The sequence below is a fragment of the Eleginops maclovinus genome, chromosome 17, assembly GCF_036324505.1.
Source record: "Eleginops maclovinus isolate JMC-PN-2008 ecotype Puerto Natales chromosome 17, JC_Emac_rtc_rv5, whole genome shotgun sequence".
Taxonomy (NCBI): Eukaryota; Metazoa; Chordata; class Actinopteri; order Perciformes; family Eleginopidae; genus Eleginops; species Eleginops maclovinus.
In genome coordinates this window covers 7,693,691-7,719,064 of record NC_086365.1, presented here as the reverse complement: position 1 = coordinate 7,719,064, position 25,374 = coordinate 7,693,691, and the positions used below count along the sequence as shown (strand labels likewise).

General features: G+C 39.3%; 2 protein-coding genes across 2 annotated transcripts; both read right to left on the bottom strand.

Annotated features, from left to right (window-relative positions):
- Positions 1-3,491: 3,491 nt before the first annotated feature.
- On the bottom strand, positions 3,492-5,068 carry ndufa12 (NADH:ubiquinone oxidoreductase subunit A12). The gene is made up of 4 exons (XM_063905723.1): positions 4,921-5,068; positions 4,240-4,325; positions 3,966-4,053; positions 3,492-3,738 (listed from the first exon to the last, which is right to left on the bottom strand). The coding sequence occupies exons 1-4, from the start codon at positions 5,007-5,009 to the stop codon at positions 3,564-3,566; spliced, it is 438 nt and encodes a 145-aa protein (XP_063761793.1). The 5' UTR covers positions 5,010-5,068; the 3' UTR covers positions 3,492-3,563.
- Positions 5,069-6,181: 1,113 nt separating this feature from the next.
- On the bottom strand, positions 6,182-25,115 carry fgd6 (FYVE, RhoGEF and PH domain containing 6). The gene is given in 22 exon segments (XM_063906024.1): positions 6,182-7,912; positions 8,443-8,591; positions 8,674-8,802; positions 8,914-9,008; positions 9,540-9,642; positions 9,736-9,879; positions 10,323-10,425; positions 10,544-10,623; positions 11,234-11,317; positions 11,436-11,504; positions 11,912-11,983; positions 12,068-12,126; positions 12,221-12,271; positions 12,650-12,737; positions 13,117-13,273; positions 13,568-13,719; positions 16,506-16,536; positions 16,807-16,874; positions 18,027-18,141; positions 21,388-21,827; positions 21,829-23,435; positions 24,920-25,115. Coding segments are annotated over 22 exon segments (3,849 nt in total). The 5' UTR covers positions 24,930-25,115; the 3' UTR covers positions 6,182-7,869.
- Positions 25,116-25,374: the final 259 nt, after the last annotated feature.

Below are 25,374 nucleotides of genomic sequence, written 5' to 3'. Positions count from 1 at the left end.
GTGTGTGTGTGTGTGTGTGTGTGTGTGTGTGTGCTGTTATTGCACACACTCACAATGTTCAAAGCCATATACTTTACAAGTGAGTGTTACAAGGGTCAATTTAGTTTCTTGCCATCCTGCCAAACTCAACTTTAATGTTCTTTATCATCAGCTCCACTGAAATATAGAGTCCAGAACTAACAACAGTCAACATTTACATTACATCCCATGAATGTGTCCTGCTGAAACGCGTCTTCTGCGCAGCCTCAGCCTGACACACTGCAAAAACCAAAGCTTTTATTTTTTGCATGACGGATATCTTTATCTAGGGACAAAATGAGTAATTCAAGGTTTTGGATCTTTCACCTTAGTCCATATTTTTTCAACCTGTCAGATTCCTTTTCTTTCACTGTGTACTGTATGTCTTTTTCTTTATCTATATTTCAAATGAACTGTATGCTGCACTGTTCCAGGAGCCTGATTTTTATTGCAAACAACTCTGCCGTTGCTACAGTACATACTGTATGACATGAAAACCTTTGATTAAAATAGAATTCCTTGATAAGATAAGATAAGATATACTTTATTAAATCCAAAATTGCACAGAAATAAACAATTATACAATATGAACATCTCAAAATAGAAAATAAAGCAGAACTAAAAGAGTGAAAATATAAAAGATGGACAAATAAAACAGTATTGACAGGCTAAATTACAGCTTACACAATTTAAAGTGGGACATTATTTACATTTAGTATTTGTAATTACATTTGAATAAAGATATAAAATCCACAAGGAAAGTGAATTATTCATTTAAATACAAACAGCTAGTCTCAGAAATATCATTGAACACCTTTTTCTGATGGTGCCAGTGACAGTGATGTCATAGCTCACTGGCAACGTTATAACCTATAATGGTCAAAATATCAGCTCTAAAAAAATGACCATGCAGATTGATACAGGGGAATAAGAAATTGGGTCATTTCAGTGTTGTTGATGTTGATATGTTTATCCAATTTGTTGATAATAATACAAAGAAAGTCAGTGTTTTTTTCTCTAAATTAATAATTCAAGACATGCATTTACAGTGTAATTTATGCCCACTTTACACGTATTCTCAGCAGGACTTGTTTGCAGAGAAAGCCCAGGTGTTACTGATTACATGAGTTAAGCAGAGCTGTAACAGCTACATGTCATCTTTCCGTGATTGCAATAATTAGTTACACCTGCTTTCCTCCTGGCACATTTCCAAATGGAAAAAGGATGATTTTTCAAATAATAGTAAATATTTTGTTCTGCAAGAAAAGTGCTCCACCTACAGACAAAGTAAGGAATAAGACATCAGTGACAGGTGAACTCTGGGAATTTAAAAACAAGGGTTGAAAGATTACTACAACATTTCTAAGGGCTTTTGCTTGATTTTCCCTCACATCTAGCTCATTTTGAGCACACAAACACTCACAGGAACAGGGACAATATTTAGACCAATGCAATAATGCTAATTGCCAACAATTAAAACAAATTTGGAGAGTTACAGACGAAGATTGGCAGGCTGGAAATACTCCTTAAGGATCCCACACTGAAATCCATGCATTGGGAGGAACTCGGGCATGAAACATGCAAGATGAGAGGACTGGGAGGAAAAGACGTTGATGTTAAAGAGAGGAGATGGAGGATCGAAGAAGAGGGGGATAAGGAGGGGGATGGACCATGAATACAGATAAGAGATATGACAGTTGGCAGCAGGGAGAGGAAAGAGGGCCAGACATGAAGTGTGCGAGGACGTCAAGAGGAGTCACACGACCCTCTTGAGCCTCTTGCTGGTGCCAGGCTGGCATTAGCCTCAGAATACTGCTGAATCAGCACTTCTACAGGCTGAGAGAGATCATCTGCTCCATTTTGCAGAGCATGAATCAGACAAAAAGCAATCTGCTGCAGCAAGAAGACAAGAGGACCAAACAAACGGTTCATTAGGCACACATTTAATAGCCAATTGTCATCTCTCAAAGCATTTTCCCTAATTAATCCAAATTATTTTGGATGAGGTGCTGTCTCCGAGCAAAGTCTCCTCTGGTTTCTAAATAAAGACGAGGAAGTGCTGACTCCAGAGGATGCCAATAGACCTCTATCATTCATTCCCTGATTTTATACTGTTGTAGTGACATAAAGACATGAATCAAAAGGAACAATGCCCCCTCTTGGTAATAAACACTATTACAGACACAGTGTGTGCAGGAGCTTACATTGAGTTGACTTTCTTCTTCTTCTTCTTCTTCCTCCAAAATATCCCCTCGAAGTAAAAGTGATGATACAGTGAGTCTCATCTTTGAAAAGCTCCAGATCTCTGAAACCCAAATGTAAAAATCACTCAGACAGTAACCTTCGCAAGGCAAAAGAAAAAATCAATAACTTTTCACACTTTTCAAAGGAAATGCACTCTTTATGTATTTTTGGATTTATTTTAAATAATGTAACATAATGTTATTATTGCATTATTTTGTCTGCAAAGGAGGGGTTCATTTAAATTACTTTAGATACTGCTAAATTGCAGGCATCAATTATAACCTTCATTAAGGCCTACATTTTTTCAGTTTAGGAAGTATTGAGAGGTGTTTATCATATTTAGTCAACCTTCACTGTTATATACTGGTTGGTAAAAATATGAAAAACAGCTCCCTGTATTATAAAACAACAAACAGCACTTTCCTCAAACATGACCATAAAGCCAAATCAGAATCTCTTTAACAGGTCCAAAGTAGTCAAGAAAAACCTAAACATTTAGAGAAAGAAAAATGATTTGCTGACATTAATTTAAGCTCAGTGTGTCTTACTTAAAAACAATAAGGGAAAAATGCTCAAATATCCATCTATAAAATTCAAAAAGTGTAAATAATAAGCAAGCACAAACCTCTTGTTCTGCTGCTCCTCTCAGGAGTTTCACAGGGACTCGAGTCACACTGAATGTGTTTCACGCCGCGTCATTTCACACAGAGTGTTCAGCAGCTCTGGAGAATCTGCACACCTCGCTGTGAAATGCTGCATGCTGCAACTTTTCCTCCGCTCAGCATTATCTGCAGTGATTAACACGCAGCGGAGACTCAGCGCTGTAAAGTCCCTGCTTGAGGCACTGCTGCTCGTTCTGACCAAAGGCTGTTTTCATGGTTAAAAAAAACCTTTATAAAAGTCATTTAAAAACACATTTTGACTTAGAAAGCTTGATTTTGAGTCTATATATATATAAATAGACCAGATTACAAAAATACTGGAAATATTGGATCTTGCATTAAAGCTTAATGAAAAAAACAATGTTTTTTTTATGGCTGCATATTTCACTGAAATGAAAACATGTCTTGATGAATCATTTAGGAATACATAAGACCTGATATATATGGTATTTATGGAAACTAAATGTGTATAAATAATGCATGCAACTCAGATGTCAGATATTAGAGCTGATGTCCAGGGTTCTCCACCTGTGGGGATGTTGAATGAAAGCAATGCCACTCTCATCATAAAGGTTGTATAGAGATTTTATTCAGGACATGTGGGCAGGATACCATAATTTACAAATATGCAGTGAGGGTTCACTGAGCTTTGGAGGGAACCCACTCATGGATCTTCTTGGTGGTGGTGGGGAAGGGAACGTACTGCTGCGAGCTGCCGCTCACGTTGAACTGGTGGACCTGAGCCAGGAACTTCTTGGGCTCCGGAGGGTGAGTGGTGGGGGGGTCGTCTGTCATACAGTGCAGCCACCGATGCCTGAAGAGTGCAGGGAACAAGAAGATCATGTAATAACAACGTCTGTCTAGTTTATTATTTTCTCTTTATTCTTGATTTGAATTTATTTTCAGTATATCACAGCAGAGTGTGACTCCACTATATTTACTAAATCTCTCTTTTTAGGATGTGTAAAAACTACTAGGACCTAAAAAATATGTTTATGGTTATTTATAATAATTCTATATTTCACAATCTGCAAGTCATACCACTCAGCTGGAACCATGCTGCCGTCCACCTCCCACATGGTGTCCTTTCCATTCATCTCCGTGGTGTAGATCACCCAGCGGTGGCGTCCTAGACCCTAGACACAGACAACATTTTTTACCAACCGTGTCAATCTCAAGCATCATTTGCTTGTAAAACCATAGGTATGACAGAGTGATACAACTGCAAAAATCCTCCCTGAAAACAACATTAGTTTGGTGCAAAAATCCTGCTAGTGACTTTAAAATCATGCACTTTTCGAGGAACTGGACTCACCAAAGAAGTAGTTTTTGCTGTCCTCAAAGTATTTGTTTCCATATTTGTCCACACCAATCAGGGCTCCTGTTTTCACGTCATTTGCCCTGTCAATGCAACAAAGCACAAACTCAGTGAGGCAGGTCTGTGCTTACATTTTCTTTTTCCAAAAACCAATACTCTAATCAGTTGTACAGACATTTATTTTTGAAGCAAATCTTTGCTTAAAGGAATTATTTTTGATTACATTTCCCTTTGCAAAGACAGTAGGCACTGCTCAGGGACTAACTTTTGAGCCTACATCCTCAGTGGCATCATACGTTTACCCAGCCATGATCATGTTCAAAGCGAAGAACTGGGGCTCAAAAAAGTAAGATTGAGTACAGTGAAAATAAGAGGTGAAATATCAGTGCATGTTGAGTAACTTTCGAGCCGAATTCATCAGTGTTTACCTCAGTCATGATTTAAATAGGTTTGAAGCGAGATAATGCGACTGGTCTAAACTCTCTTAAATTATGAGATTTATCCATGGACTTTCATTTCATTCACTTGATTTAGCTGCACAACGTATTGTATCATTAGTTAGCTGTCAACATGCTAACGGCTATGAACACAGAGAGCCAGGTCACACATCTTTATAAAGCTCTTACAGTCAGCACCAGTGTTTCATTAAAAACAATTACACTGTTTATATAAACTGACCTGAAAAACTGAACCAGAAACCCTTTGACTCCACCATGACCTCCTAGTTGTCCCAAAGCCCTTCGGACGATACGAACATACCCCGCCATCTTTAGACGGAAGAATTACCGGACGGACCAAGGAGAGGTAAGAAAAAAACCGGTCCGGGTACAACAACACTTTGAGAGACTTTAGTTCCACATATAAATACATGTTTTTGTTTCGTTTTGTTTTGTTGTGTATGGTTAGGTTACAGTAGTATGCTAATGCTACTCATATTATATGAGCTAAATAATATAAACTAGCACCACAAAGCCTAAGTAAGTATTTAAAGCCTGCTGAATATCGTTAGTATTTTTAAAAAATATCTACACCTTCATTAAGTAATTTAAACAGTATTAGTAACTGGTTATGATGTATTGTTTTACAATACAAGAAAACCCAATATAGAACAGCACAAAATACATAAAAAACACTATTTGTATATGCATAATTTAAATGCTAAAAAATAAGAAATGTGCAAAGATGTTATAAAACTGTATAGCACAGCCAATCTTGTTTTTGAGGAAGAGCTTAATATAAAAACAGAGCTAAAATCTAATTTTGTTAAAAGGCCATTGTACATGAAACAGACAAACACAACGTTTAGGGACATCTTATAGAGATTACCATCTTGTGTGTGTATCTATTGATATGGTTTTGTATGTTATTTGCACCACTTTGTTTTTCCATCAGAACAGGAAAACTGTCCCTCCACGTACAGTAAACTGTCTAAACACGAATAACATTAAGTCCATCTATTCTTATTTCTTAATTTCATTTCCTTTAGAGTCACTCACACATAAAACATGTTAATAATGAAGAGATAAATCAAAAACTAACCCTACATATTCAGTGCATGCCAATATCTCCTGACAGACTTGAACTCTGTTAAAATAAGTAATAGTTTCTTGTCGGGCTTTATCTCTCACTGCCCAAGAGGGTGGATCAAAGGGAGTCCAAAGTCACAGTTTAGAGAGATATGAGGGGGGGGGGGGGAAGCATGAAGTAAAATCCAGAGCTTTGGCATCATGAGTCATAAAAAAATCCCCTTTCTTTCAAACCATGGCCTTCTCAAAGAGACGCAGACAACAAGTACACAAAGATACAAACTCTGCCTCCCGCACACTTCTGTCTGCACTCTGTGATTAAGTAGTGAGAGAAATTGCAGTTCATTAGTTTCATCCTCTAAAGCAACAAAACAGGAAATGATAGAGGACAAGATCTTTTTTTAATATATATATATACTTTATTTAAAACTGTTGCCTGACAGTTTAAAACCCTTGTTTATAGGTGACTCTAACTCTGAAAGAGCAGATCTTTACAAATTGTCACTGTTAATGTACAATCATGAGGAAATGCATCCTGGGCAACTCTTTACGTGCAGGTTTATTTCCACTACTTACACATCTGAATGAGGCACACTAGCAGTCAAATAGCTACAATGACAGAATTAACCGTTTTATTCCTTCACTAAAAAAAAGCAGGATTTGGATTTCTCCCACTCTGAAATAATAGGGTAGTGCAACATATAGAAACCTAACCAAGAAACAGACCTGATAAATGATCGTTTTTAAAGCTACAAACCTCGAGTACCCTGGTTAGAAAGTGAGTAGTCATGCTAACTGGATGCCTATATGTGTCTTTATTTAGTGAAGACTGTCAAACAGAGCACCTATATTATTGCAATTATTCTCAAAGCAGGAGATATAAAAAAGGTACAAATATCTGCAACAATTAAAAATGTTTTCTTCCTTTGGAGCATTTCCTTAGAAATATAGTTAATGCATGCTTTCCACAGTATTTGCCCGTTAAAAAAATCCCCTTTTTCTAAAAAGTTATCTTTTAAATGTAAAAGATTAACTGATGGAAACATATTCGCTACCTGACTCCCAAAATAAGTGGCAGCCTGTGCTTTTCAAACAATAAATCTTCCTATTTTATAAATATTAGCTCTTGGCTTTGATATAAAAAAAGGTCAATGTTGCTGTTTAATGTCCATATACACAGTTTTACACATTAACCATTTCTAATGTGGCTAAACAGGCAAAAATACATTTTAAAATGTATGAAAAATATCTACATTATTCATGACATTTCCAGTTTCCCCCAGGATGTCGTTTTTTTTAAACCATCATTTAAATGTTTTGTATGTTAACTTTAAAAATAAGGAGTTAAATCTCTTAACCAGAGAGATTAAGCTAAAGAGCAAAACAGCTCCTGTTTCTTTAAAGAAGCGGATTTTCACAGTAAAATCCCACCATGTTACATCATGAAACTCTTAAACAGACATTGACAATGCTTCGCAACCATGATTTAAATGACAAGCGGAATATTTTGAAATGGGTATTTGAAAAATTGCATCTTTAGATTTTGCATTAAAGTCATAGTTCTGACATTTTGTATAGGGTACTCCATATCACTTCATAAAATCCGAATTATCCCTTTAACAAAAGCACACAGTAGGTTTTAAATTACTAAGTGTAGCCAATGTCAACAAGCTTGAAGGAATGCGCACAGTTTTGTATATATTTTTTCCACACAAAAAGTAGTTCCTTCATCCGTTTGTACTTAAAAATAATTCCCAGAATTCTTTTCAATATTCCTGACCAATGATCTGTCTCACTTCCACAGACGTGCTTCTGGACTTGACCTTTGACCCACAGCTGCAACATCTAATAACTCTGAGGTCAGCTGAGCATCAGCAGCTGTTGTTGGTAGAAATAATAATTAGGGAAACAGAATCCAGTGCCCCCCCCCCCCACCCCACACATACAGTAATGTTCTGCAGTGTGTTTCTTTTTAAAGTGAACAGTCCGACCGGAGTCCTTCCTGAGCGGTGACCCCTGACCTGGGATCAGTCGGGGGTCGTAAGTTTTCTATCGACTGGCTCCGGGGCTGTGATGTGACTTCACTGCTGCAAAAACCAAACTACTGTTCGAGAATCATTGCCTCTTGGAAGGCTTCGATCCATCTGAGAGAAAAACAGAAAACAGAAGAATTAGCTACCATCTGGATGAACACATTCAAATATAATATATTTGGTAAAGTTTCACAGTTCTGTTTTTTTTCAAGGTGTCAGCTTCACCATTTCTTGCTCTTAGTACACAATGTCAGGGCTGTATTTACTAACTGCTAATGAAAGGTTAGCATTTACTAATGCTGCTGCTGCACAATAAAAGCATCTAACTGGTGAAACATGGTGAAGCAGCAAATGTATATTTGACCAAATCAAAACTGCACACCTCCCCTTTTGTGTATTATTTATTTATTAAGACATAATCCTGTTTTACTCAAAGTACTAGATATAACATTTTTTATTTAATTTTAAAATATTGCATGGATTAATGTTAATAAATTAAACTATTTTTAATGACTTCTTTATTAAACCAATTTAAGTGTTTATCTGCACTGTAAACAGATATACCAAATGCTCATCTGCTTTATTTATAACAAATAGGACTTTAATTTTCAGGCACCATCTGCCATTTTCAGTTCAGATACCTCTGTGCGGTGGGGATGTCGTCAGCTTTGAAGATGTAGAACAGCGTATTTTTGTGATACAGCTTAAACTGCAGCTTCTGAGCCGGTCCGTTCTTCTCCTCTCTGAGGAAAAACCCGAGCAAGGGCTGACTCTCCAACGCAGCAACATCCTAGAGGGGGAAATAATTACTCAATCAAAAAGATACAGAAAGCTACTCAGTTTAGTAAAATAATAAAGAAAAGTGTCAGTACCTCGCTGGCAGCGTAGGTGTATAGGACTTTATTCTTGATGACAAACCACAGCCTCTTCCACTGCTTTTTGTTTCCTTTCGAGCGATTTAAGTAGCCGCTTATGGAGGAGTTCTCGGTGTTGGCGGACACCTGCAAAAAAACAACAAGAGAAAAATAAATTCAGGTCACTCACAACATATAAGATTACACCAAAACATAGTCATAAAAAGTAGCCTATGGGTGTAAATCTTTGTTTCTTACCTCTTTTAGTGCAGCAGGGATCTTCTTCTGTTTTCTGGTGAAGGAGAAAGCTCCAGGTTTGATTGGAGAAACTGATGTTGAAGCACAGCGGTCACCTAAAACAATAAATCAATGACAATTATGTTAAATTTAAAAAAAGCTTATACTAATGATCATGAATCCACTACAAGGAAATCATCTATTTCATGTCATAGGATAAGTCTGAACAGTCTCAATAATGATAATTACTTTTAAATCGAAGCTTACAGACGTATAGTTTTATCTTTAAAAAGGCTGAATCATTTCCTAAAGGGCATTGGGCTTCTAATTATTTAGTTATTAATGATAAGAGGATTTGTTTTTACTCAGAAAAAAACCCTTTATCCTTTAGTATAATAGAAATAAAAATTACACATTTTGAGATTCAGTATGCAATAACGGGGTGAAAAATTGTCTGAAAGGTAATAAAGCAGAGAGAGATTTGTAGTTAACTAGTATATGAAGTTGCATACGATGAAAATACTCAAGTACACGTACCTCAAATATATAGTTAAGTACAGCACTTGGTTACATTCCAACACTGCATCGCTGGTTTTGAAATATTCCATCATTAGAATTGAAATCCAAACCCATTTCTCTTTACTCACTATTCTCCTGCAGTTTGGCGAAGCAGTGATCACAGACACGTGCCGGCTGGTTCTTCAGGTACTCCAGGTAGTACTTATTGGCCGAGCACGCCTGACACACCACCTGCAGACACACATGTAGCAGCGATGAGAATGAGGTGGGGGGGGGGGTTGATTATTAAAAGATGTGCTTCAGGATGAGTAGGGTGGTACAGACCCGGCCACAGGCGCGGCAGTGATGCCTCCTCCAGGTGAGTGTGAACTCGCAGGTGCAGATCATGCACATGGTGGCCCTCAGGTCCGGGATCCAGATCGGAGCCTTCGAACCCAGCGGGGCCCCGGTGTCCACAACACACTCCGCCTGAGTCAATACAGATGATTATTGTTATACTAGTTAGCTATCCATCGAGAGTTAAATGGATGTTCCCTCTTATATAATATAACTAACTTTTAAATGCTTTTCTCAATCCAAAGCACTAATTTAGTTTAATATGGACGTCATATCAATTTAGAATTGTTACATACACTTTTGTTGAATTTCAGGAAAATGATCAGCACATCTCTGTCAAAGACAACAGTTCAAGTTGTGTTTTTTCAGAAAAAAGGCAAATATTTATAATCTTGGTGGTCATTCTTCAATGGGAGGACTTTTTGCCTAATTTTGTTATATATATTTGTAAATTAAATTACTATAGCAAATGATCAATAGATACATTGATCATGTAAATAATATGTAGCTGCAGCCTTTTTTAAAATGTTCTCAGATATTTTTTTACAAACACCCGCAGAACTTTAGACCTTTACCTCCTCCTGACTCCGACTTGATATGAAGGTGATTTTCTTCTTGGTGTAGTCGTCTATGGCCTTAGCGATGGCCTCTAGCCACTCGTCTCTCTCTGTAGCCGAGCTGCAAGCATAAACATACATCAGCTACTCTCAGCTACAGCAAACACAAGTCATACATTCATAAATATTTATAGCTACTTATGTGCAGACTGTGATGATTACTGAGACTGCGTTCTGACCTGGCAGACAGGATGAAAGAGCGCTCAACACTTTCAATGTTCAGCTCGTTCTGATAGGCCTCCTGGCTCGGTTTACTCACCTGGAAAGTGACAAACACAGAAACTTATAAATAACTGATTTCCGCCAGAGATTGTGCACCATTAAAATGTATGAGCAATGTTCAAAAACTGTTGCTGCAGCCTAAATAATTCACAGTAGTTTAAACGTACACTAAAACAGGACATTTAAACAGGAAATTAAACTAGTTTGAAGAAAGGAACAAATATATATATATATATATATATATATATATGTATATATATAAATAAAGTATCTACATATGAAGAACTGTGTATAAGCGGTGCATAAAGAAAACAGAATATAGTTCTGTAGTTTAAATATTAACATATTAAACTATATAAAAGCAATTGGAAGTAAATACTGATGACGGCTGTATTTATTCACACTAAAATAATGTAAATTAAAAGTTATGTAGAAGATTCTTTCACCAACTAGTGAAAATGGATTTGAACCTTGATGATTTTTAGCCTAAAGGCACTTGTGCAGTGATGTAGGGTCACAAAAGGCATGAAGTATATGCAGTTGTACTGTTAATCCTCTGGCTACCAATAAAAAAAATACAGAAATAAATACATAAAATGTGATTGGACCACCGTCACAGTGTGATAGGTGTGCAGAGAGTCTCTTACCTTCATCCCGGCCAGAGAGAGGACGCTGTTGAGTTTGTACTGGCCGGACTGGACCGGAGTGGTGTACATGAGCGCATCATTGAACTGAAGTAAACACAAGCAGGTTTAGAGAGGCACAAGGAAATGTAATCATTTAATAAAATTAAATCCATTTTGAGAGGAAAAAAGATTGTTTATAGATATTTAAAACAAAATTGCTCACCAGGAAAAACACTCGAGGCTGCATAACTTTCCTGGAGAGCTTCATGAGAGTGCCCTCCTTCAGAAACACCTGCAAATATGGACATGGTTGTTTTAAATGGGCTGCATTAAATGAAACACAGGACACATGTATTTAAAACGTTTTGTGAGTCTATAATAAAATCACCAATGCACAAATCAGAAGCAGAAAGGGTGAAGTGATAGTGTGTTTGGCAAAAAGTAAAACGGATAGGTAAAAAATAAAAGAGAATTTTATTGGGAAGGCTTTTATTCAATGTTTTCTGACATCAAATTGGAATGTTATGTATCTCCTTGTATCTGTTAAACATAGGCCAATTCAATCTATTTTAAAAATTAGCAACAGTGGTATTTGACAGATGTCTGAGAGGATTCACACCTGTCTGAAAAGTCTTCCTGCCTGAGTATTTGGTCCGGGGGGGTGGGGGGGGTTAGCTAAATAAAACTTCCGGGACTCACCCTGCCTGGCTGAACGATTTCATGGTGGCCGTTGAGGCTGTACTGAATCTGCATCAGCTTCTGGAAGTTATCCTGAGAAACAACATCAGAGAGGTGAGGAGAAACTCAGAGCTGGAGTAGACAGAACTTAAAGCTTCATGTGGAATACGGTCTCACCCCTTGTTTCATAATGTCATTAGCGTGGTTGGCCACTTCTTTCACTATGCCGAGGGCAGCTGCACAGATAGCAAAGATAACACATTAGTATTTTGGATACATAAAAGCAAATATGATCATCCTGATAGACACTAATAATGAGTATTGTCAAACCTTGGGTGTCTTTATAGTCCTCTGAATCTTCTGGAAGGTTCTTTAGGTAATCTGGAAAAGAAGTTTCAAATAAGGGACATGTGACATACAAACATATAGTACAAAAGGTAACTTCCTTTATTCCATCCTTTCCAAGTTTCAGTGTGCAGTCAGCCTGAGCTGTTCTTTTAATAATATTTTCTATATTAAAGATTATTCTGCAGGATTTGTCTCCTGTGAAACTCCTCGGGTTTACAGTACCGCAACTCTCCTCTGTGTGCCAGTATGGAACCAAAACAAAGACATGAGTCCAGAGTTCCATTCCCTTGCAGTCAATAAAGGCTCACCATGATTCAATAAACCCTTTGACCTACAGTGTGCAGAGGATAGTAGAACATAAACAAGGAGTCTGTGTTCGTGTTGGGGTGCGAGTGCTTCGGGTGTGTGTACCTGTGAGCAGCAGCTGGTACTGAGGGATCCTCTGCACCGGCTTCAGCAAGTAGTGCTTCAGAGCCAGGCTCGCACATCTTGGACTCGTCTGAGACAAAACGAACACAGACGCATGAAGTTAACCGTTTGAAATACAAGTAAAGTCATGGCTGCTACTAGCAGAAATTCATGATGGAAGCTCAAGGCATCTTAATCAGATCTTGTATAGTATATAGTGTGCAGGGGTATTTTTTTCATAAAGCAACATAAACAATCCCCATTAAAAACAATGCTGATGTAACGTTGTTTATTAAGTGATTAGTTGTTGGACTTAAGCGATAAAGGGTTTTTAATTGTAGCACAGTAAAATTATTTCACTTTATTTCATTTATAGACCAGAAAAAGCCTCGTATTACAGATTTACCTAAGACAGTACATATTTATTGTCTTAACCCATCATTGTATTAAGAGCAATATTTGCAGTTTACCTCGAACTCTTTGACAACAGCGGCGAAGGCGGTGTTTTTCCTGCACTGTTCGTCTAAAAGAGCCACATTGTTGTCAAACTGTCTGATGTAGGTGGAGTACATCTTCAGGTACGGACCCTTCTGCACAAAGATGTCCGACAGTCTCTGGTGATCGCTCCTGTAAAGAAACAGACCAACAGTTTAGTGAAGTCATTCAATATTAAAGAGTAGCTGCGATTCATATTCTGTGTTGTATTATTAGGTGTGTGTGCTTTTAGGATTGTTGTATTAATTAATGTTACGTTTCTTTGAGTAACTTGTAAAGTGTTCTATAAATCAAATGTATTATCATCAACATTATTACAAATGCAGGCTAAAAAATACACAGCTGAAGATGCAGCCACATCATACTGAATCCACATCAACATCCCCCAGAGCACTATGGGAGCTGTAGTGTTATCTGTGTGTTTACCAGTGTGCCACTCGGTCCTCCAGCTCCCTCTGCAGGTCTCTGTTCAGCTGGTACAGCTGAGGCAGGTAGTACAGGATCTGGCTGAGGATCCGCTCGTCCACCACCGGCTTCCCATTCTGACGGGTTGCCTTGGCAACAGCATCCCGAAAATCCTGTAGACAGAGAGTGGGAATGCCATCATTAGTTATAACACACACACACACACACACACACACACACACACACACACACACACACACACACACACACACACACACACACACACACACACACACACACACACACACACACACACACACACACACACACACACACACACACACACACACACACACACACACACACACACACACACACACACACACACAGCTGTAGAGGGTGGGGCGACACATAACATACTGTATTGCAGCTGAACAGGAACACCTGGTAATCACCTCGTAAAGTGCCACTTCTTCCACCCACCCACCCACACACACACACACACACACATGCACGTACACAGACACACACACAGCTGACTCAGTAGTCCTCCTTTTCCCTTGGTGCCAACACACACATCCACCTGGAAGGAAGCAGGGAGGCGGCGCTGGATCCCAACGTCCTGCTTTATATGTGCTCTCACACACATACTATATTCTGCCATGACCACTTTCATTTACTACATCATTACATTTCCGGTGACAGGCAGAAACCATTCAGCAGTAAAAATCACATGACGAAGACATCGGTCAAAATCAATATTATACATTATATTTGTATGCAGATAATTAACCAACCAATATATTTCTGCCTATTGTATTTATCATATCATCCTGACACCCCATATTGTTTGATTATCTTTTATATCAACAAAAAAAATAACTAAAAAACAAGACTGTTAAAAATAATCCAGTTAGAAATACTGGTGAAGAAATAGATACAGAACTCATACAAAAAAATACTATAAGGCAATCAAAAACATAGACTATGTATGAAGTATCATGCATTATGATCACAGCTTATAAAACAACAAATTGTGCATTTATGTTTTTCTTGAATATGGACATCAGTGGAGTAAGACTTTCAGGGAAACTGATCAACGTCCGTTTTAATATTCACAAACCACAGATGGTCGCCGAAAATAAACCTACTTCAAAAAATGACCCAAAGAAATACAAACAAATCTGATGGACGACTTGCCACAAGTATGCACAAGCGGAGTCACCAACCCACGCACACATCTGCACACACAACACACACTGCACAACACACTCATAAACAGAGGATTATCTAAGGTATGTGTGTGTCTGGAGGTCGTCTCTATGGCCTGAGGAGGCAGCTGTCAGGTCGGCAGAGCAGAGAGAAGAATTTGAGCTGACCTCTTTTCTTGGTCAGAGTACACACAGAGCACCCCCTCTCGTCAGCCACAGGACGACGTTAAAACTAATCCTGCAGGGGGGCTTCACTAAAGCTGCGTCTCAGGCGGACAGACAGGTGGACCCCTGACCCCTCTCACCTGGAATTTCCCTCCGGACACACAGACGACAGAAGCTTTCCGTTGCTTACACATACATATACATCATATGTAAAAGGCAGAGCTCTCCCGTCAAATGAGCACACTCTTATGTACTGATAGTATTACAAGATTACTTTACACATTAGAAATCACAACCTAATTTTTCTCTAAATAAAAACCTCTACATCAGCCAGACTTCCTTCAGTCACATGGTTCCTGTTTGACTTCATTCAAAATGCTACGAGAAGCATGCAACATGGGGAATGAGACAAAACAGCATTTTAGCAGATTTCTTCTAAACTAAATGTATATATGTATGTATATATATATTACTTAGTTTTTGTTTGGTATACCCCTTTTTACCCCCCTTTTTTTTCTAGGCTCTCTTTTTATGTTATATGTTCTTTTATATTTGCACTGTGGGACTGCCAGAAACGGTATTTCAATTTTCTGTATGTATAACACATGTGGAAACTTTGACAATTAAGTGGACTTTGACTTGACTTTTGATCTACAAGTCTGTTTTTTAATCAATCGTGATTTTCTAAGAAAATCTACAAAATATGTCCCTTTTAGAATATTTCTCTAACCATAACCATGTTCAGACTGTATCATACTGACAACAAAATGATAGAATAGAATTAGCTCTTTCGTAACATTATACAAGGGGCACTTCTTCGTCTTTACGCATATATAAACTTGAAACACAGCATTAATGTCTCTTTGAAATACAAAGGGAAATCACTTAAAAACTTTCTTGAGGAAAAAAAAACATCTTTGCTAAAGGGCTTCGGGAAATTAAACTAGTTTGAAGCAAGGAAGCACATTCAAACTACATTTTAACAAAACAAACTGCATGAGAAACTGTCTTGCAACTACGAAATAAACTTCATTTAAAATACTGGTCATGTCCTATGTGTATGTGCAAACAGGATGTTGCCTCATATTATTGAGAGCAACCCGAACCTAACTTTTTAATGAAAACATTGATATTAATAAAGGTTTTGGCAATTCATCTCCCCAGACAAACTACACAGCTCACCTTAACAGAGCCAGACACAACCCTTACCAAAGAACCACACATGCTTTTCTTTTTCTTGCACAGAAACACACTCTTGCTTGATGATGTTTCCCTGATCAAAGCCATTCTAATTGTCCCCTGCGTTTACCTTTCCACTGCCGACCAGAGCAAACTAAAAACCCTCCTACACAGCAACTTTAAAAAACCTCCGCTGAGAAATAAGTAAATGATTCAGCTCTGTACAGGCACTGTGGCAAAGACAACACCAGCCAAGACCTCATTAATTCATGTCCATCCCTCGGAAAAAAGCTTTGAACTTCCTTCAAAACAATCACAGTGTAGACACGGTACTTTTTTTAAAATAATGTTGGGCACTCTTTACTGTTCCTTTAATTCAACTCTTTAAAACATTAGACACTTACTATGTGAAGAAGCTTCAGGACATCCACAAACCTGAAAAGAAAAGAAATACATCAGTTAGACCAAATAAATACAGCACTTTGTGACGTAATGTGCTCCTGGTCATGTAAGAATGTAAAGTACATTAAGTACTCAATGTAAGTATGATTTTGAGGTACTTGTACTTTTTCTTGTCTGTTTTATGCAACTGTACACACTCCGGTACCAGAAGTACTTCTTTACTCGAGTATTTACTGTTTTTTGAACTTATTTTACTTTCACTTAAAGTTAAAAAGGTCTCTGGTTCATTATAAAACCACTCACACTTTCTCGGAGCTCATGATCTCCTGGGCGATGTGCACCACCTTCTTCCTCCTCATCTCATCCTCCTGCTGAAGAGGAGAAACACAAACAGTTTTAAATGCTTCAAAGGCTAACAACAACCGTTTTCACCCAAAACTCATCGCTGTTCACTCACTGACTCGCTGCAAATCACCATGATCCTGGTTTTCTCTGTTCAATCATCAGGATTGAGTTTACAGACTTCCGAAAACTCAATCCCGAGAGTACAGCGTCAACATCTCCCCTTCTCCCTCCCTCTCTCTCCTCTCTGTGTCTCTCTGATGGTGTGTGTTGTTGAATGGTAATGGGGGCGGTCTTTCAATGACTTAATTTGGACAGTGGCCATGCCCCCCCACCTCCCTCTGTATTAGTGATACCCTGGAGGTTTGACGGCCATCAGACACAGGTGCCGACAGTATCATGGAGAGGGTCACACAGGACGAAGAAAGGAAAAAAAACACAGCTCATTGGAGAGCTATTCCTGAACCTGTAACCCTTCTGTGTTTGCTCACCATCCCCCTTTCCAAACACACACACACACACACTTCTAAAGCGCTGTAGCGATCACACTTGGCAGACACACTATCTCCAGTGGCTGCAGTGACAGCTTAGTCACAGGCAGTGATATGAGACGTCCATTGTAAACTGTGAGTGCCAGGCCAATCTTACATGTTCATGCCTGAAAGCAGAGTCATTTACCATAAAAGCAGCTATGGCTTTCCTCTTTCTTACAAAGTAATAATGTCTTGTGTAAGCAGTCACATTAAAAGGTGTGTTTCCCAACATGAAGTATATCAAAACGTTGATATACGTTGCGCAAAAATATATTTTAAAAAAAAGGTGTAAAATTTGCTTTAACAGTCACTGTTTTATAAAAAAGAAGTAATTTATCAGGGTGTTAAAAAACAACGTTATAAAGCATTTTTTCTATAATGTTTTTACATTATATTTGAATGGTTTTATATGAAAAATTTGTGAAATATAAGGGCAAATGTGAGTTTTTATTTAGTTTTAGTATTTTTGTTGAAGTGACTTTTTGAAAGAATAAAGCCTTTTTTATAAAAATGTTTTTTTTAATTTCTTAAATAAACAGCTTTTGAAGCAGCTAATGTTTCAGTTTCAGTTTTATACCTAATTATGCCTATATAATCATTGCTTTATAATGACAGTGTTTTCCTCTCAGTTTAGAATAAGTTGTTTACCTGTCGGTCGGCCTCGTCCATGTGCTCCTTGCTGGAGGAGGAGCTGTTGTCCTCTTCATCTGAACTGTGGATCTCTTCTTCTTCAGAGTGGACGTCCTGCCCCAGCCAACCGCTGCTAACATTCAACACATGACACAACAAACACAGAGTTTAGCTTTGCTTTAGATCAGGGGTGTCCAAACCACGGCCCGGGGGCCAATTGCGTCCCGCGGCCCACTTTTAATTGGCCCTCAGCAAATGCTAAAAGTATAATGGAATATGGCCCAGACCTGAAACGTGTGCTTTTCTTATATTGTACTTCCTAGATATGTAAAAATAATATATTACACATTAGTATTCATGTGTTAATAAGACCAATTTTCAAAGTTGAAAAATGTTTAAAACAAATCATTGTTGATAAAAAAAGCCCAATAACCTATTTTCACAACAAGCTTGAAATAAACCCTTCATATTTCCTCTGATTATGAGCAATCTGAGGCTTCTGCTTTAAGGGATGAGCTGCCGACAAAATAAAGGAAACCCTACAGAGAGCTGTGATGTTTCTTAAAGCATATTCAAATATCAATTGACTTACATTTGATTGATTTTGCTAACTCATAACTTCACTTATGAGGCAATATAACTCGCCTCTAGTGAGGGCCCAGCCCTTTTTATGTCTTTTCTGTTGTGCCACTCGGGGAAAAAAGTTTGGACACCCCTGCTTTAGAGGGAATGTTTACATGTAGGAATGAGATGCAAGGCAGGGCTGCAGAGGAGTGTGAGTTCGGAAACACACTCCCTGGATAAATAAAGATTAGAGTTTTAAACAAGGTAAGAAATTGGGCAAACTTAATCTTTGCTCAAAAGAAACATATGAGTCAGTACAAGAGATAAACTCATTCAGAGGTGTTGAACAACAATGGGAAACTCGGATATCACTGTGACAACTATAATGGGAAGAACAATTTCCCTTTAGGATATTTAAAGAAAATTTGTATTAGAATTTAAAATCCATGGCTTGAAATAAAACAAAGATACTTTTGTGCAGTTATAAATGGCTAAAGCACATTAAAAACACATCATTTGTGTTGCAAGCAAAACCAGTGCAATATGGTAGTGAATAGGATGTTATGATAGGTGTTTCTTTTGCTGTTTTTCCTTACATTTTAGAGACTTAAACATTACTCAAAAACACTTTTAGCCATATTTCCCAGTCCTAATTATTTTTATTCTTTTAAAAAGGTATGCCTGTTTCCATTATATCTGTATTCATATTCTGTATAACCCTGCTGCCGGCAGCGAGACGATGGGTCTGTCTGCCAGGTTAGCACAAGTAGCAACATGCTTTGTGTGACTTAGGTTTTGATCTTTACCGTACAATTAAGTGGTCTGACTGATGAAATGAGGGGGAGGTAATGCGTTTGGATTTGCGTTCTCAGTCTAGTCCTGGTTAAGGTTGCAAAAGGTCGGAAAATATTCCAGGGAAGTCAAGCACGGGAATTTCTTTACACAATTTCAATATTTAAGATATTGTATTGAACACTTCACCATATAGGCCAAAAGACTACATTCTTTAAAGTATGATTTGATTACATATTTTATACCTGAATAATATTTCAGCTGACTTGTAGGTAGTAGCAAAAGCAATGTACCCAGTTTATAACTAGTTTTGCTAGATACCATGTGGGATGTAGCTTATTTCAGCATGCTAACACATTCATTCATTATTGTAAAGCTATAACAATGTTGTATTTGGGGAAATAATGGATTATGTTTGCTTATAATATGGTAACAGATTAATATCTATCTGCATATGACATGGTAAACCACCTGAGCAGATTACAACTATATTCCCCTTGTATTTCAATGCATTTTCCACACTGAATGTTTCCTGAATATTGCAAAGCTAGTCCTGCTGTTTCTCTTTTCATGATGACGCTTTATAAAGAGGCTTGAAATGTTGTTTCTTGGCAAAAAGAGTGATAGCTCAGAGTAAATGTTAGATAGGAAAGACTGTTGCACTTCAAAAATCCTCACATTTCCTTTCACTCTCATAAGCAATAGCCCACTCTCCACTTTGCCTGTTTTTCTTACATGGCTCCCGGTTTGTTTTACCTCAATCTTTTCTCTCTCTCCCCCCCCCCCACCGAAACGTCTTTCTCCCTTAAGCTTTCTCTATAGTGGAGCATTCCAACACACTGGATCAGGCACAGAGCACCACTTGTTTACAGCCTGAGGCTACTTACATAAACTTAACAGGCTCAGATGCCTGGGAAAAACTACAGATTTACTCACTCCCTCTTGCTCCTCTCTTACACAGAAACACCCTGCCAGCGAAAGTACATCTTAATTCATTTAATGGCTGCCTCGACTTCATCACTTGTTGTGCCACTGTCTGTCAGAGGAAACAGGAATCATGGCGTCTATCATGGGAACAGAACATCTCTTTCTTAGGAGGTTACCTTCTATTTAACTAAACAATAACTGGTTCACTGAGAATTAAGTTTGAAAATGTATTGATTGTGAAGATAATTCTAATAGAATTAAGCTCAATTTCAAATGTTATATATCTTTATCTTCCTTTTAAGTTTAGATTTTTTTTCCACAATCAATAATCTTCAAATCCTGTGTCCCCTATTTTTATCTTCTTCCAAAAAAATGTTCTTTGAATACAGCTTTTCCAGAGGTTTAAAGGATTGAAAAGACAATTGACCGAAAATAACTCACTTCAGTGACACAGAGGAGAAAAAGGAGTGATGAGGTTATGAAGAGGCTAAACACAGTGCAAAGGCGTGCAGTCCGAGGAGGAGGAGGAGGCTAGTGGTTGCTGGAGGTTTATTTTCCTGTTCTAGAGAGCTGTGTGGCGTTTCTGCGATTCTCAGACATTTCCTGCCCAGGCCACTGAAAATAACCCACAGGAAAACAGGCCGACCTGCTGCACACCAATGCTCCATTCAAATTCAATGCCACTGGCTCAAAGGCCACTTTCTCACTGTTGTAAATTCAAAACCACTAACGTCACCTGTGCAACCTGTCGTACATTGAAGCTACGGTCACATGAAATTACAAAGTGGTAGCAAGTACTCTGGACTTCAGCGCCCACAGACACAGACACAGACACAGACACAGACACACACACACACACACACACACACACACACACACACACACACACACACACACACACACACACACACACACACACAGTGTTGCATGTTGTTCCACTCTATATCTTTCCTAAACTTTTGTCATTGCTCTGCTGTAATCTTACTAACAAATGCATGAAATGCTACAAGATTTTAAAAAATCAACTGAATAAATAAATATTAGTTATGCCCTTAAACTGCATTTTTTGAGACTTCTAAATGTGCATTATACGTACCTCTCGTACTCATGGTCGTTGCACCTGTGATAAGGATCCTGCACTTCATAGATGTCTGAATCTGCTCCGTCGGAGTCGTGAGGCCAGCCCAGCCTGGCGCCATGAAACGGCAGGTTCATGTACTCTGGGATTTCCTCATACAGAGGAACGTTCTCATACTCCACTGACCCATCTCCATCTTCTCCACAAATATCAGCCTCCACTATGCAGCTAGTGGGCCGCTCGAGGAGCCTCTCGCCCCGGGTTGACTCCACACTGGTACAGTCCAGAGACTGCCCTCCCTTAGCCAGCAGCTTTGGGAGCATCTTGACAGAGAGCCGGAGCTCGAGCAGCTTCCGGAAAGAGAGGCTCCTCTTATGAGAGTCGGCCCGGGTTGCCAGGTCGGCTGCAGAGAAGGACTGTGCCCTCTGTTTGCCCCCCAAGCCCTGGAGCCCGGCTCTTTGGTGGCACGCTGCTCCTGGTGGGCATCTGCCGGCTGAAGAAGGTCACACAGGGTCGGGTGAAGCGCCAGGCTGTTTTCTCCTGAGGAGGCGCAGGCAGCTCCCTCATGGGGGTGTTAGCATGTGGAGGTGCAGGAGGGCAGAAAGAGGGTGGAGGGTGTGCTGCTGGCAGGCTGTGTCTCTGAGGTTTCCTGGGGGGCGCCCTTGGTGATGACTGATCCTCAGCAGAGAAAGCTTTCCTAGCGTTACTCAGAGGGGGATTACAGCCGAGTTTGATCTGTTTTGGGAGGCTGTGAGCGATCGGGTAGCGCTCAAAATCGCCATACCCGTCCTCTTCATCCTCCTCCACCCGGTGATCCGCGCCTCCTATTTGGTGGCTCATTGAGTCAGAATGTGAGAGCAGGACTAAGGAGTGGGAGGTGTTTTTGTTAAGAGAGGGCGTCGTGTGGACTGTCCTGAGTAGCCGAGGCGAGAGGGAGGTCTGTCGAGGAGGGGGGACGGGTGCGTCCACTTCATCATCTCCTAAACATGAGTCTTCTTGGGGTAAAGGTTCCTCACACGAGTCCTGTTGGAGCTCATCGCCCTCCAAACTAAGAGACAGACCAGGTTGGCTGCCATCATCCTCGCGCATCTCAAGTTTTTGTTCTTCTGTCACCTGATCCTGGCCAATGCCCTCTACGCCATCCTGCCTCACCAGGGCTGGCTTTTTAAGTTTGCGTGGGTGAGGCACAGGGAGAGGCTTACTGGGGGCAGCAGGGACCTGCAGATCAGGGAGTAACCTGGTGGGAGAGGCATTGATTATATGCTCTACCTGAAATGATTCTGGAGAAAACTCATGAGGAGTGATAGAGGGGGAGATAATGATGCTGCCTGCAACATCCCAGACTGAGTCTGTTAAATCTGTGTTCCGGGCCTCAGAATGTACATCTGCTATTGAAAAGTCCGGCTCAGGAACAGCACTTTCCTCATGTTTTACAGCCTCCTTCTGTTTCTCAGTCCTCTGTGCATCTTGGTTAGCCGATCCCCTCTCCAGGTGTCTCTGTCTTTGAGGTTTATCCCTGGGCTTTTTGCCAATCCCTCCACCTTCAACCTTATCCACAGCTACTCCCTCCTCCTGGCGTTTTTCTTTCTCTTGTGGCTTTGACTCTGTGAATCCGTCTGTAGAAATCCCATTCTGCAACGGCTCTTTGTGAAAATTGCTCTCAGTTGTATTTCCATTTTCCAGATGCTGGCACTGTGAACAGTCCTGGAGCCCACAAGAGCAGGTGGGAATGATGTAATCCGAGTCATGTTTGTTAGTCTCCGATACAATCCCATTTTTGGAGTTGAGAAGAGAGAGGTTATCACCTAAAGCTGTTTGCTGTTCCTGACATAGGAGGGGGGGTTCACTGGGTTTGGGTGGCTGGGTTGAAACAGGTGAAGCTGTTGATTTAGGAATGCATGGTTTGGGGGCGACAGCCGGTTTAGTCCTCTTTAGGGTAGCCGGCGAAGGTTGGGAGACGATGGGAGGCTGAGAGAAGAGACCGGGTTTGGGGGCGATGGGAGGGGGAGAGGGTTTGGTGGTAGTAGGGATTTTAGGTTTGGGCGCTAATGGTGGCTTCTTCACACCTGCATGAAAATAAGAGGGAGGACATTTACAAGAAAGTCTATGAGCATTTACTCACACTTCCTTTTTAAATGAACCACACACAACGGAACAGCACCAATAACCCATGCTTCATCTACACTCCCTCCAATATAGGCATAGACAGCTGCAAACTGTGGATTAGGCTCAGGTCAAAAAGTCAATCTTAGGGTCAGAGGGGAAGAACTGAGGACTGGAGTAATGTGTGAAATAAATAGTCTTCTTCTTTAAATCAAATTGTATAAACTATTATTAAAGCTTTCTATTGTTCTCAGTCAGGCCTAAATGTGTTTTACGTTTTCTCAAATCACATAGAACTACTAAATATTGATGAGACAACCAGAATCTCACTGAATGAAATGGATACATAAAGTTAAATAAAAAAAACTGTCTCTCCACATAAAAAGCTTTGAATTGAGATTGTAGGAGCTATTTTCCGCTTTCCTGGCTGAAGCTCTCGGCTGGCCACGAGAAGTGGAGTCATCGAACGGATGTTTCCGAAAGGCCACGATCAAAAACGCTCTGCACGCGAAACATGCTGCCCTGCCTTTGCCCATCCACACTCTTATAAAGAAACAATATATAGAGTGATCGGGATTAAAAACTAAACTGCCAACGTTATGGGAAAGTAATTAAAATAACTACCAATCATTTAGTACGACTATTCAATTCGGCATAAACATTTTATTAGAAAAGTGGCATTTATATTAGTGGTTCACTCAAATGGAAATCAGAATGTACCATGGATGGCTGTGATGAACAATGAAAATCAATCTCAAACTTAATCAAAAACGTTACTTGGTGTCTTTATATAGAAGCCGAATTGGTCAGTACATGCCAACGACGCCATAGCGGTTAATAAAATATGTGTTATGATATTTAAGCCTCCTAATAACCAAGGTTTGATTATAAATGTTGGGTTTTTAGGCGGAGTTTGGCCTTGTGATTTACCTGAAATAGCTCCTGTCGTGGATAAACAAGAAATCCTTATAACTCTATTCTACATATCCAATTATCACTGGGAATATCCCTCTTTATCCTGGCACATTTTAACTGTTTCATATGAGACGTTAACACTGGCGCTTGTTATCGAGTCCGGTTTGTTAAAGCAACAGCAGGACAGATGTTTTAAGACAAAGGATTTAACCCCCTTCAGCTGCAACGGTAGCTCTTATATCAAACAGAAAGGAACACTTTTGATGACGAGTTATGATTGTGTTTTAGAAAGTACTCAAATGTCTTTTTTACTTTCGAAAGTTGTTATTTAAAAAAAGTGTACATAACTGTGGCTGAGTAAAAATAGAGCGGATGCTACCAGTCCGTTATGATATTAAAATTGCAGTGATTACTACTTTCTGCGAATACTCTGAAGAAGTAACGTTATTTGCATTGAGTTTTAGCTAACAACAATAATATGCTTGCACAGCAGGATTTTGCTAAGTAAAGTTAGCTCCCCCACGAAACAAACCTGTGCTCATGACTCCCGACTTGCTCCTTTCTCCATGAGTAAACTTTCAATGGAATTACGAAAAAATCTGGGGTTTTCCCTTCTTCGCCACCATTGTCAGTTAGAAAACCACTTCAGGGAGAAAGCAAGCAGATCCATCGCTGTCGGTCCTTATCTTGCAAGCGGATGCACCGATACAGTTTTTACGCCTGTTACTTTTTCCATTTTTCCCAAAGTTTTCAGCCACGGTGCTTTTCCCAACAACTTCAAGTAGGACAGTTAAAAACAAATGAGTTCCATTCCTACATTTCAAAATAAATGTGTTGTTTCTAAAGATCTGGTGCAGTTGTTGTAGTATGACGTAAAACACATAAGTAAGCCCAATATATGTTCAAGAGTACATTTTCAGTAAATGTGACACTAAAATGCTGGTATTTTCTGTGTTTCTGGCTAACAACTAAGTATTAAAGATGTGT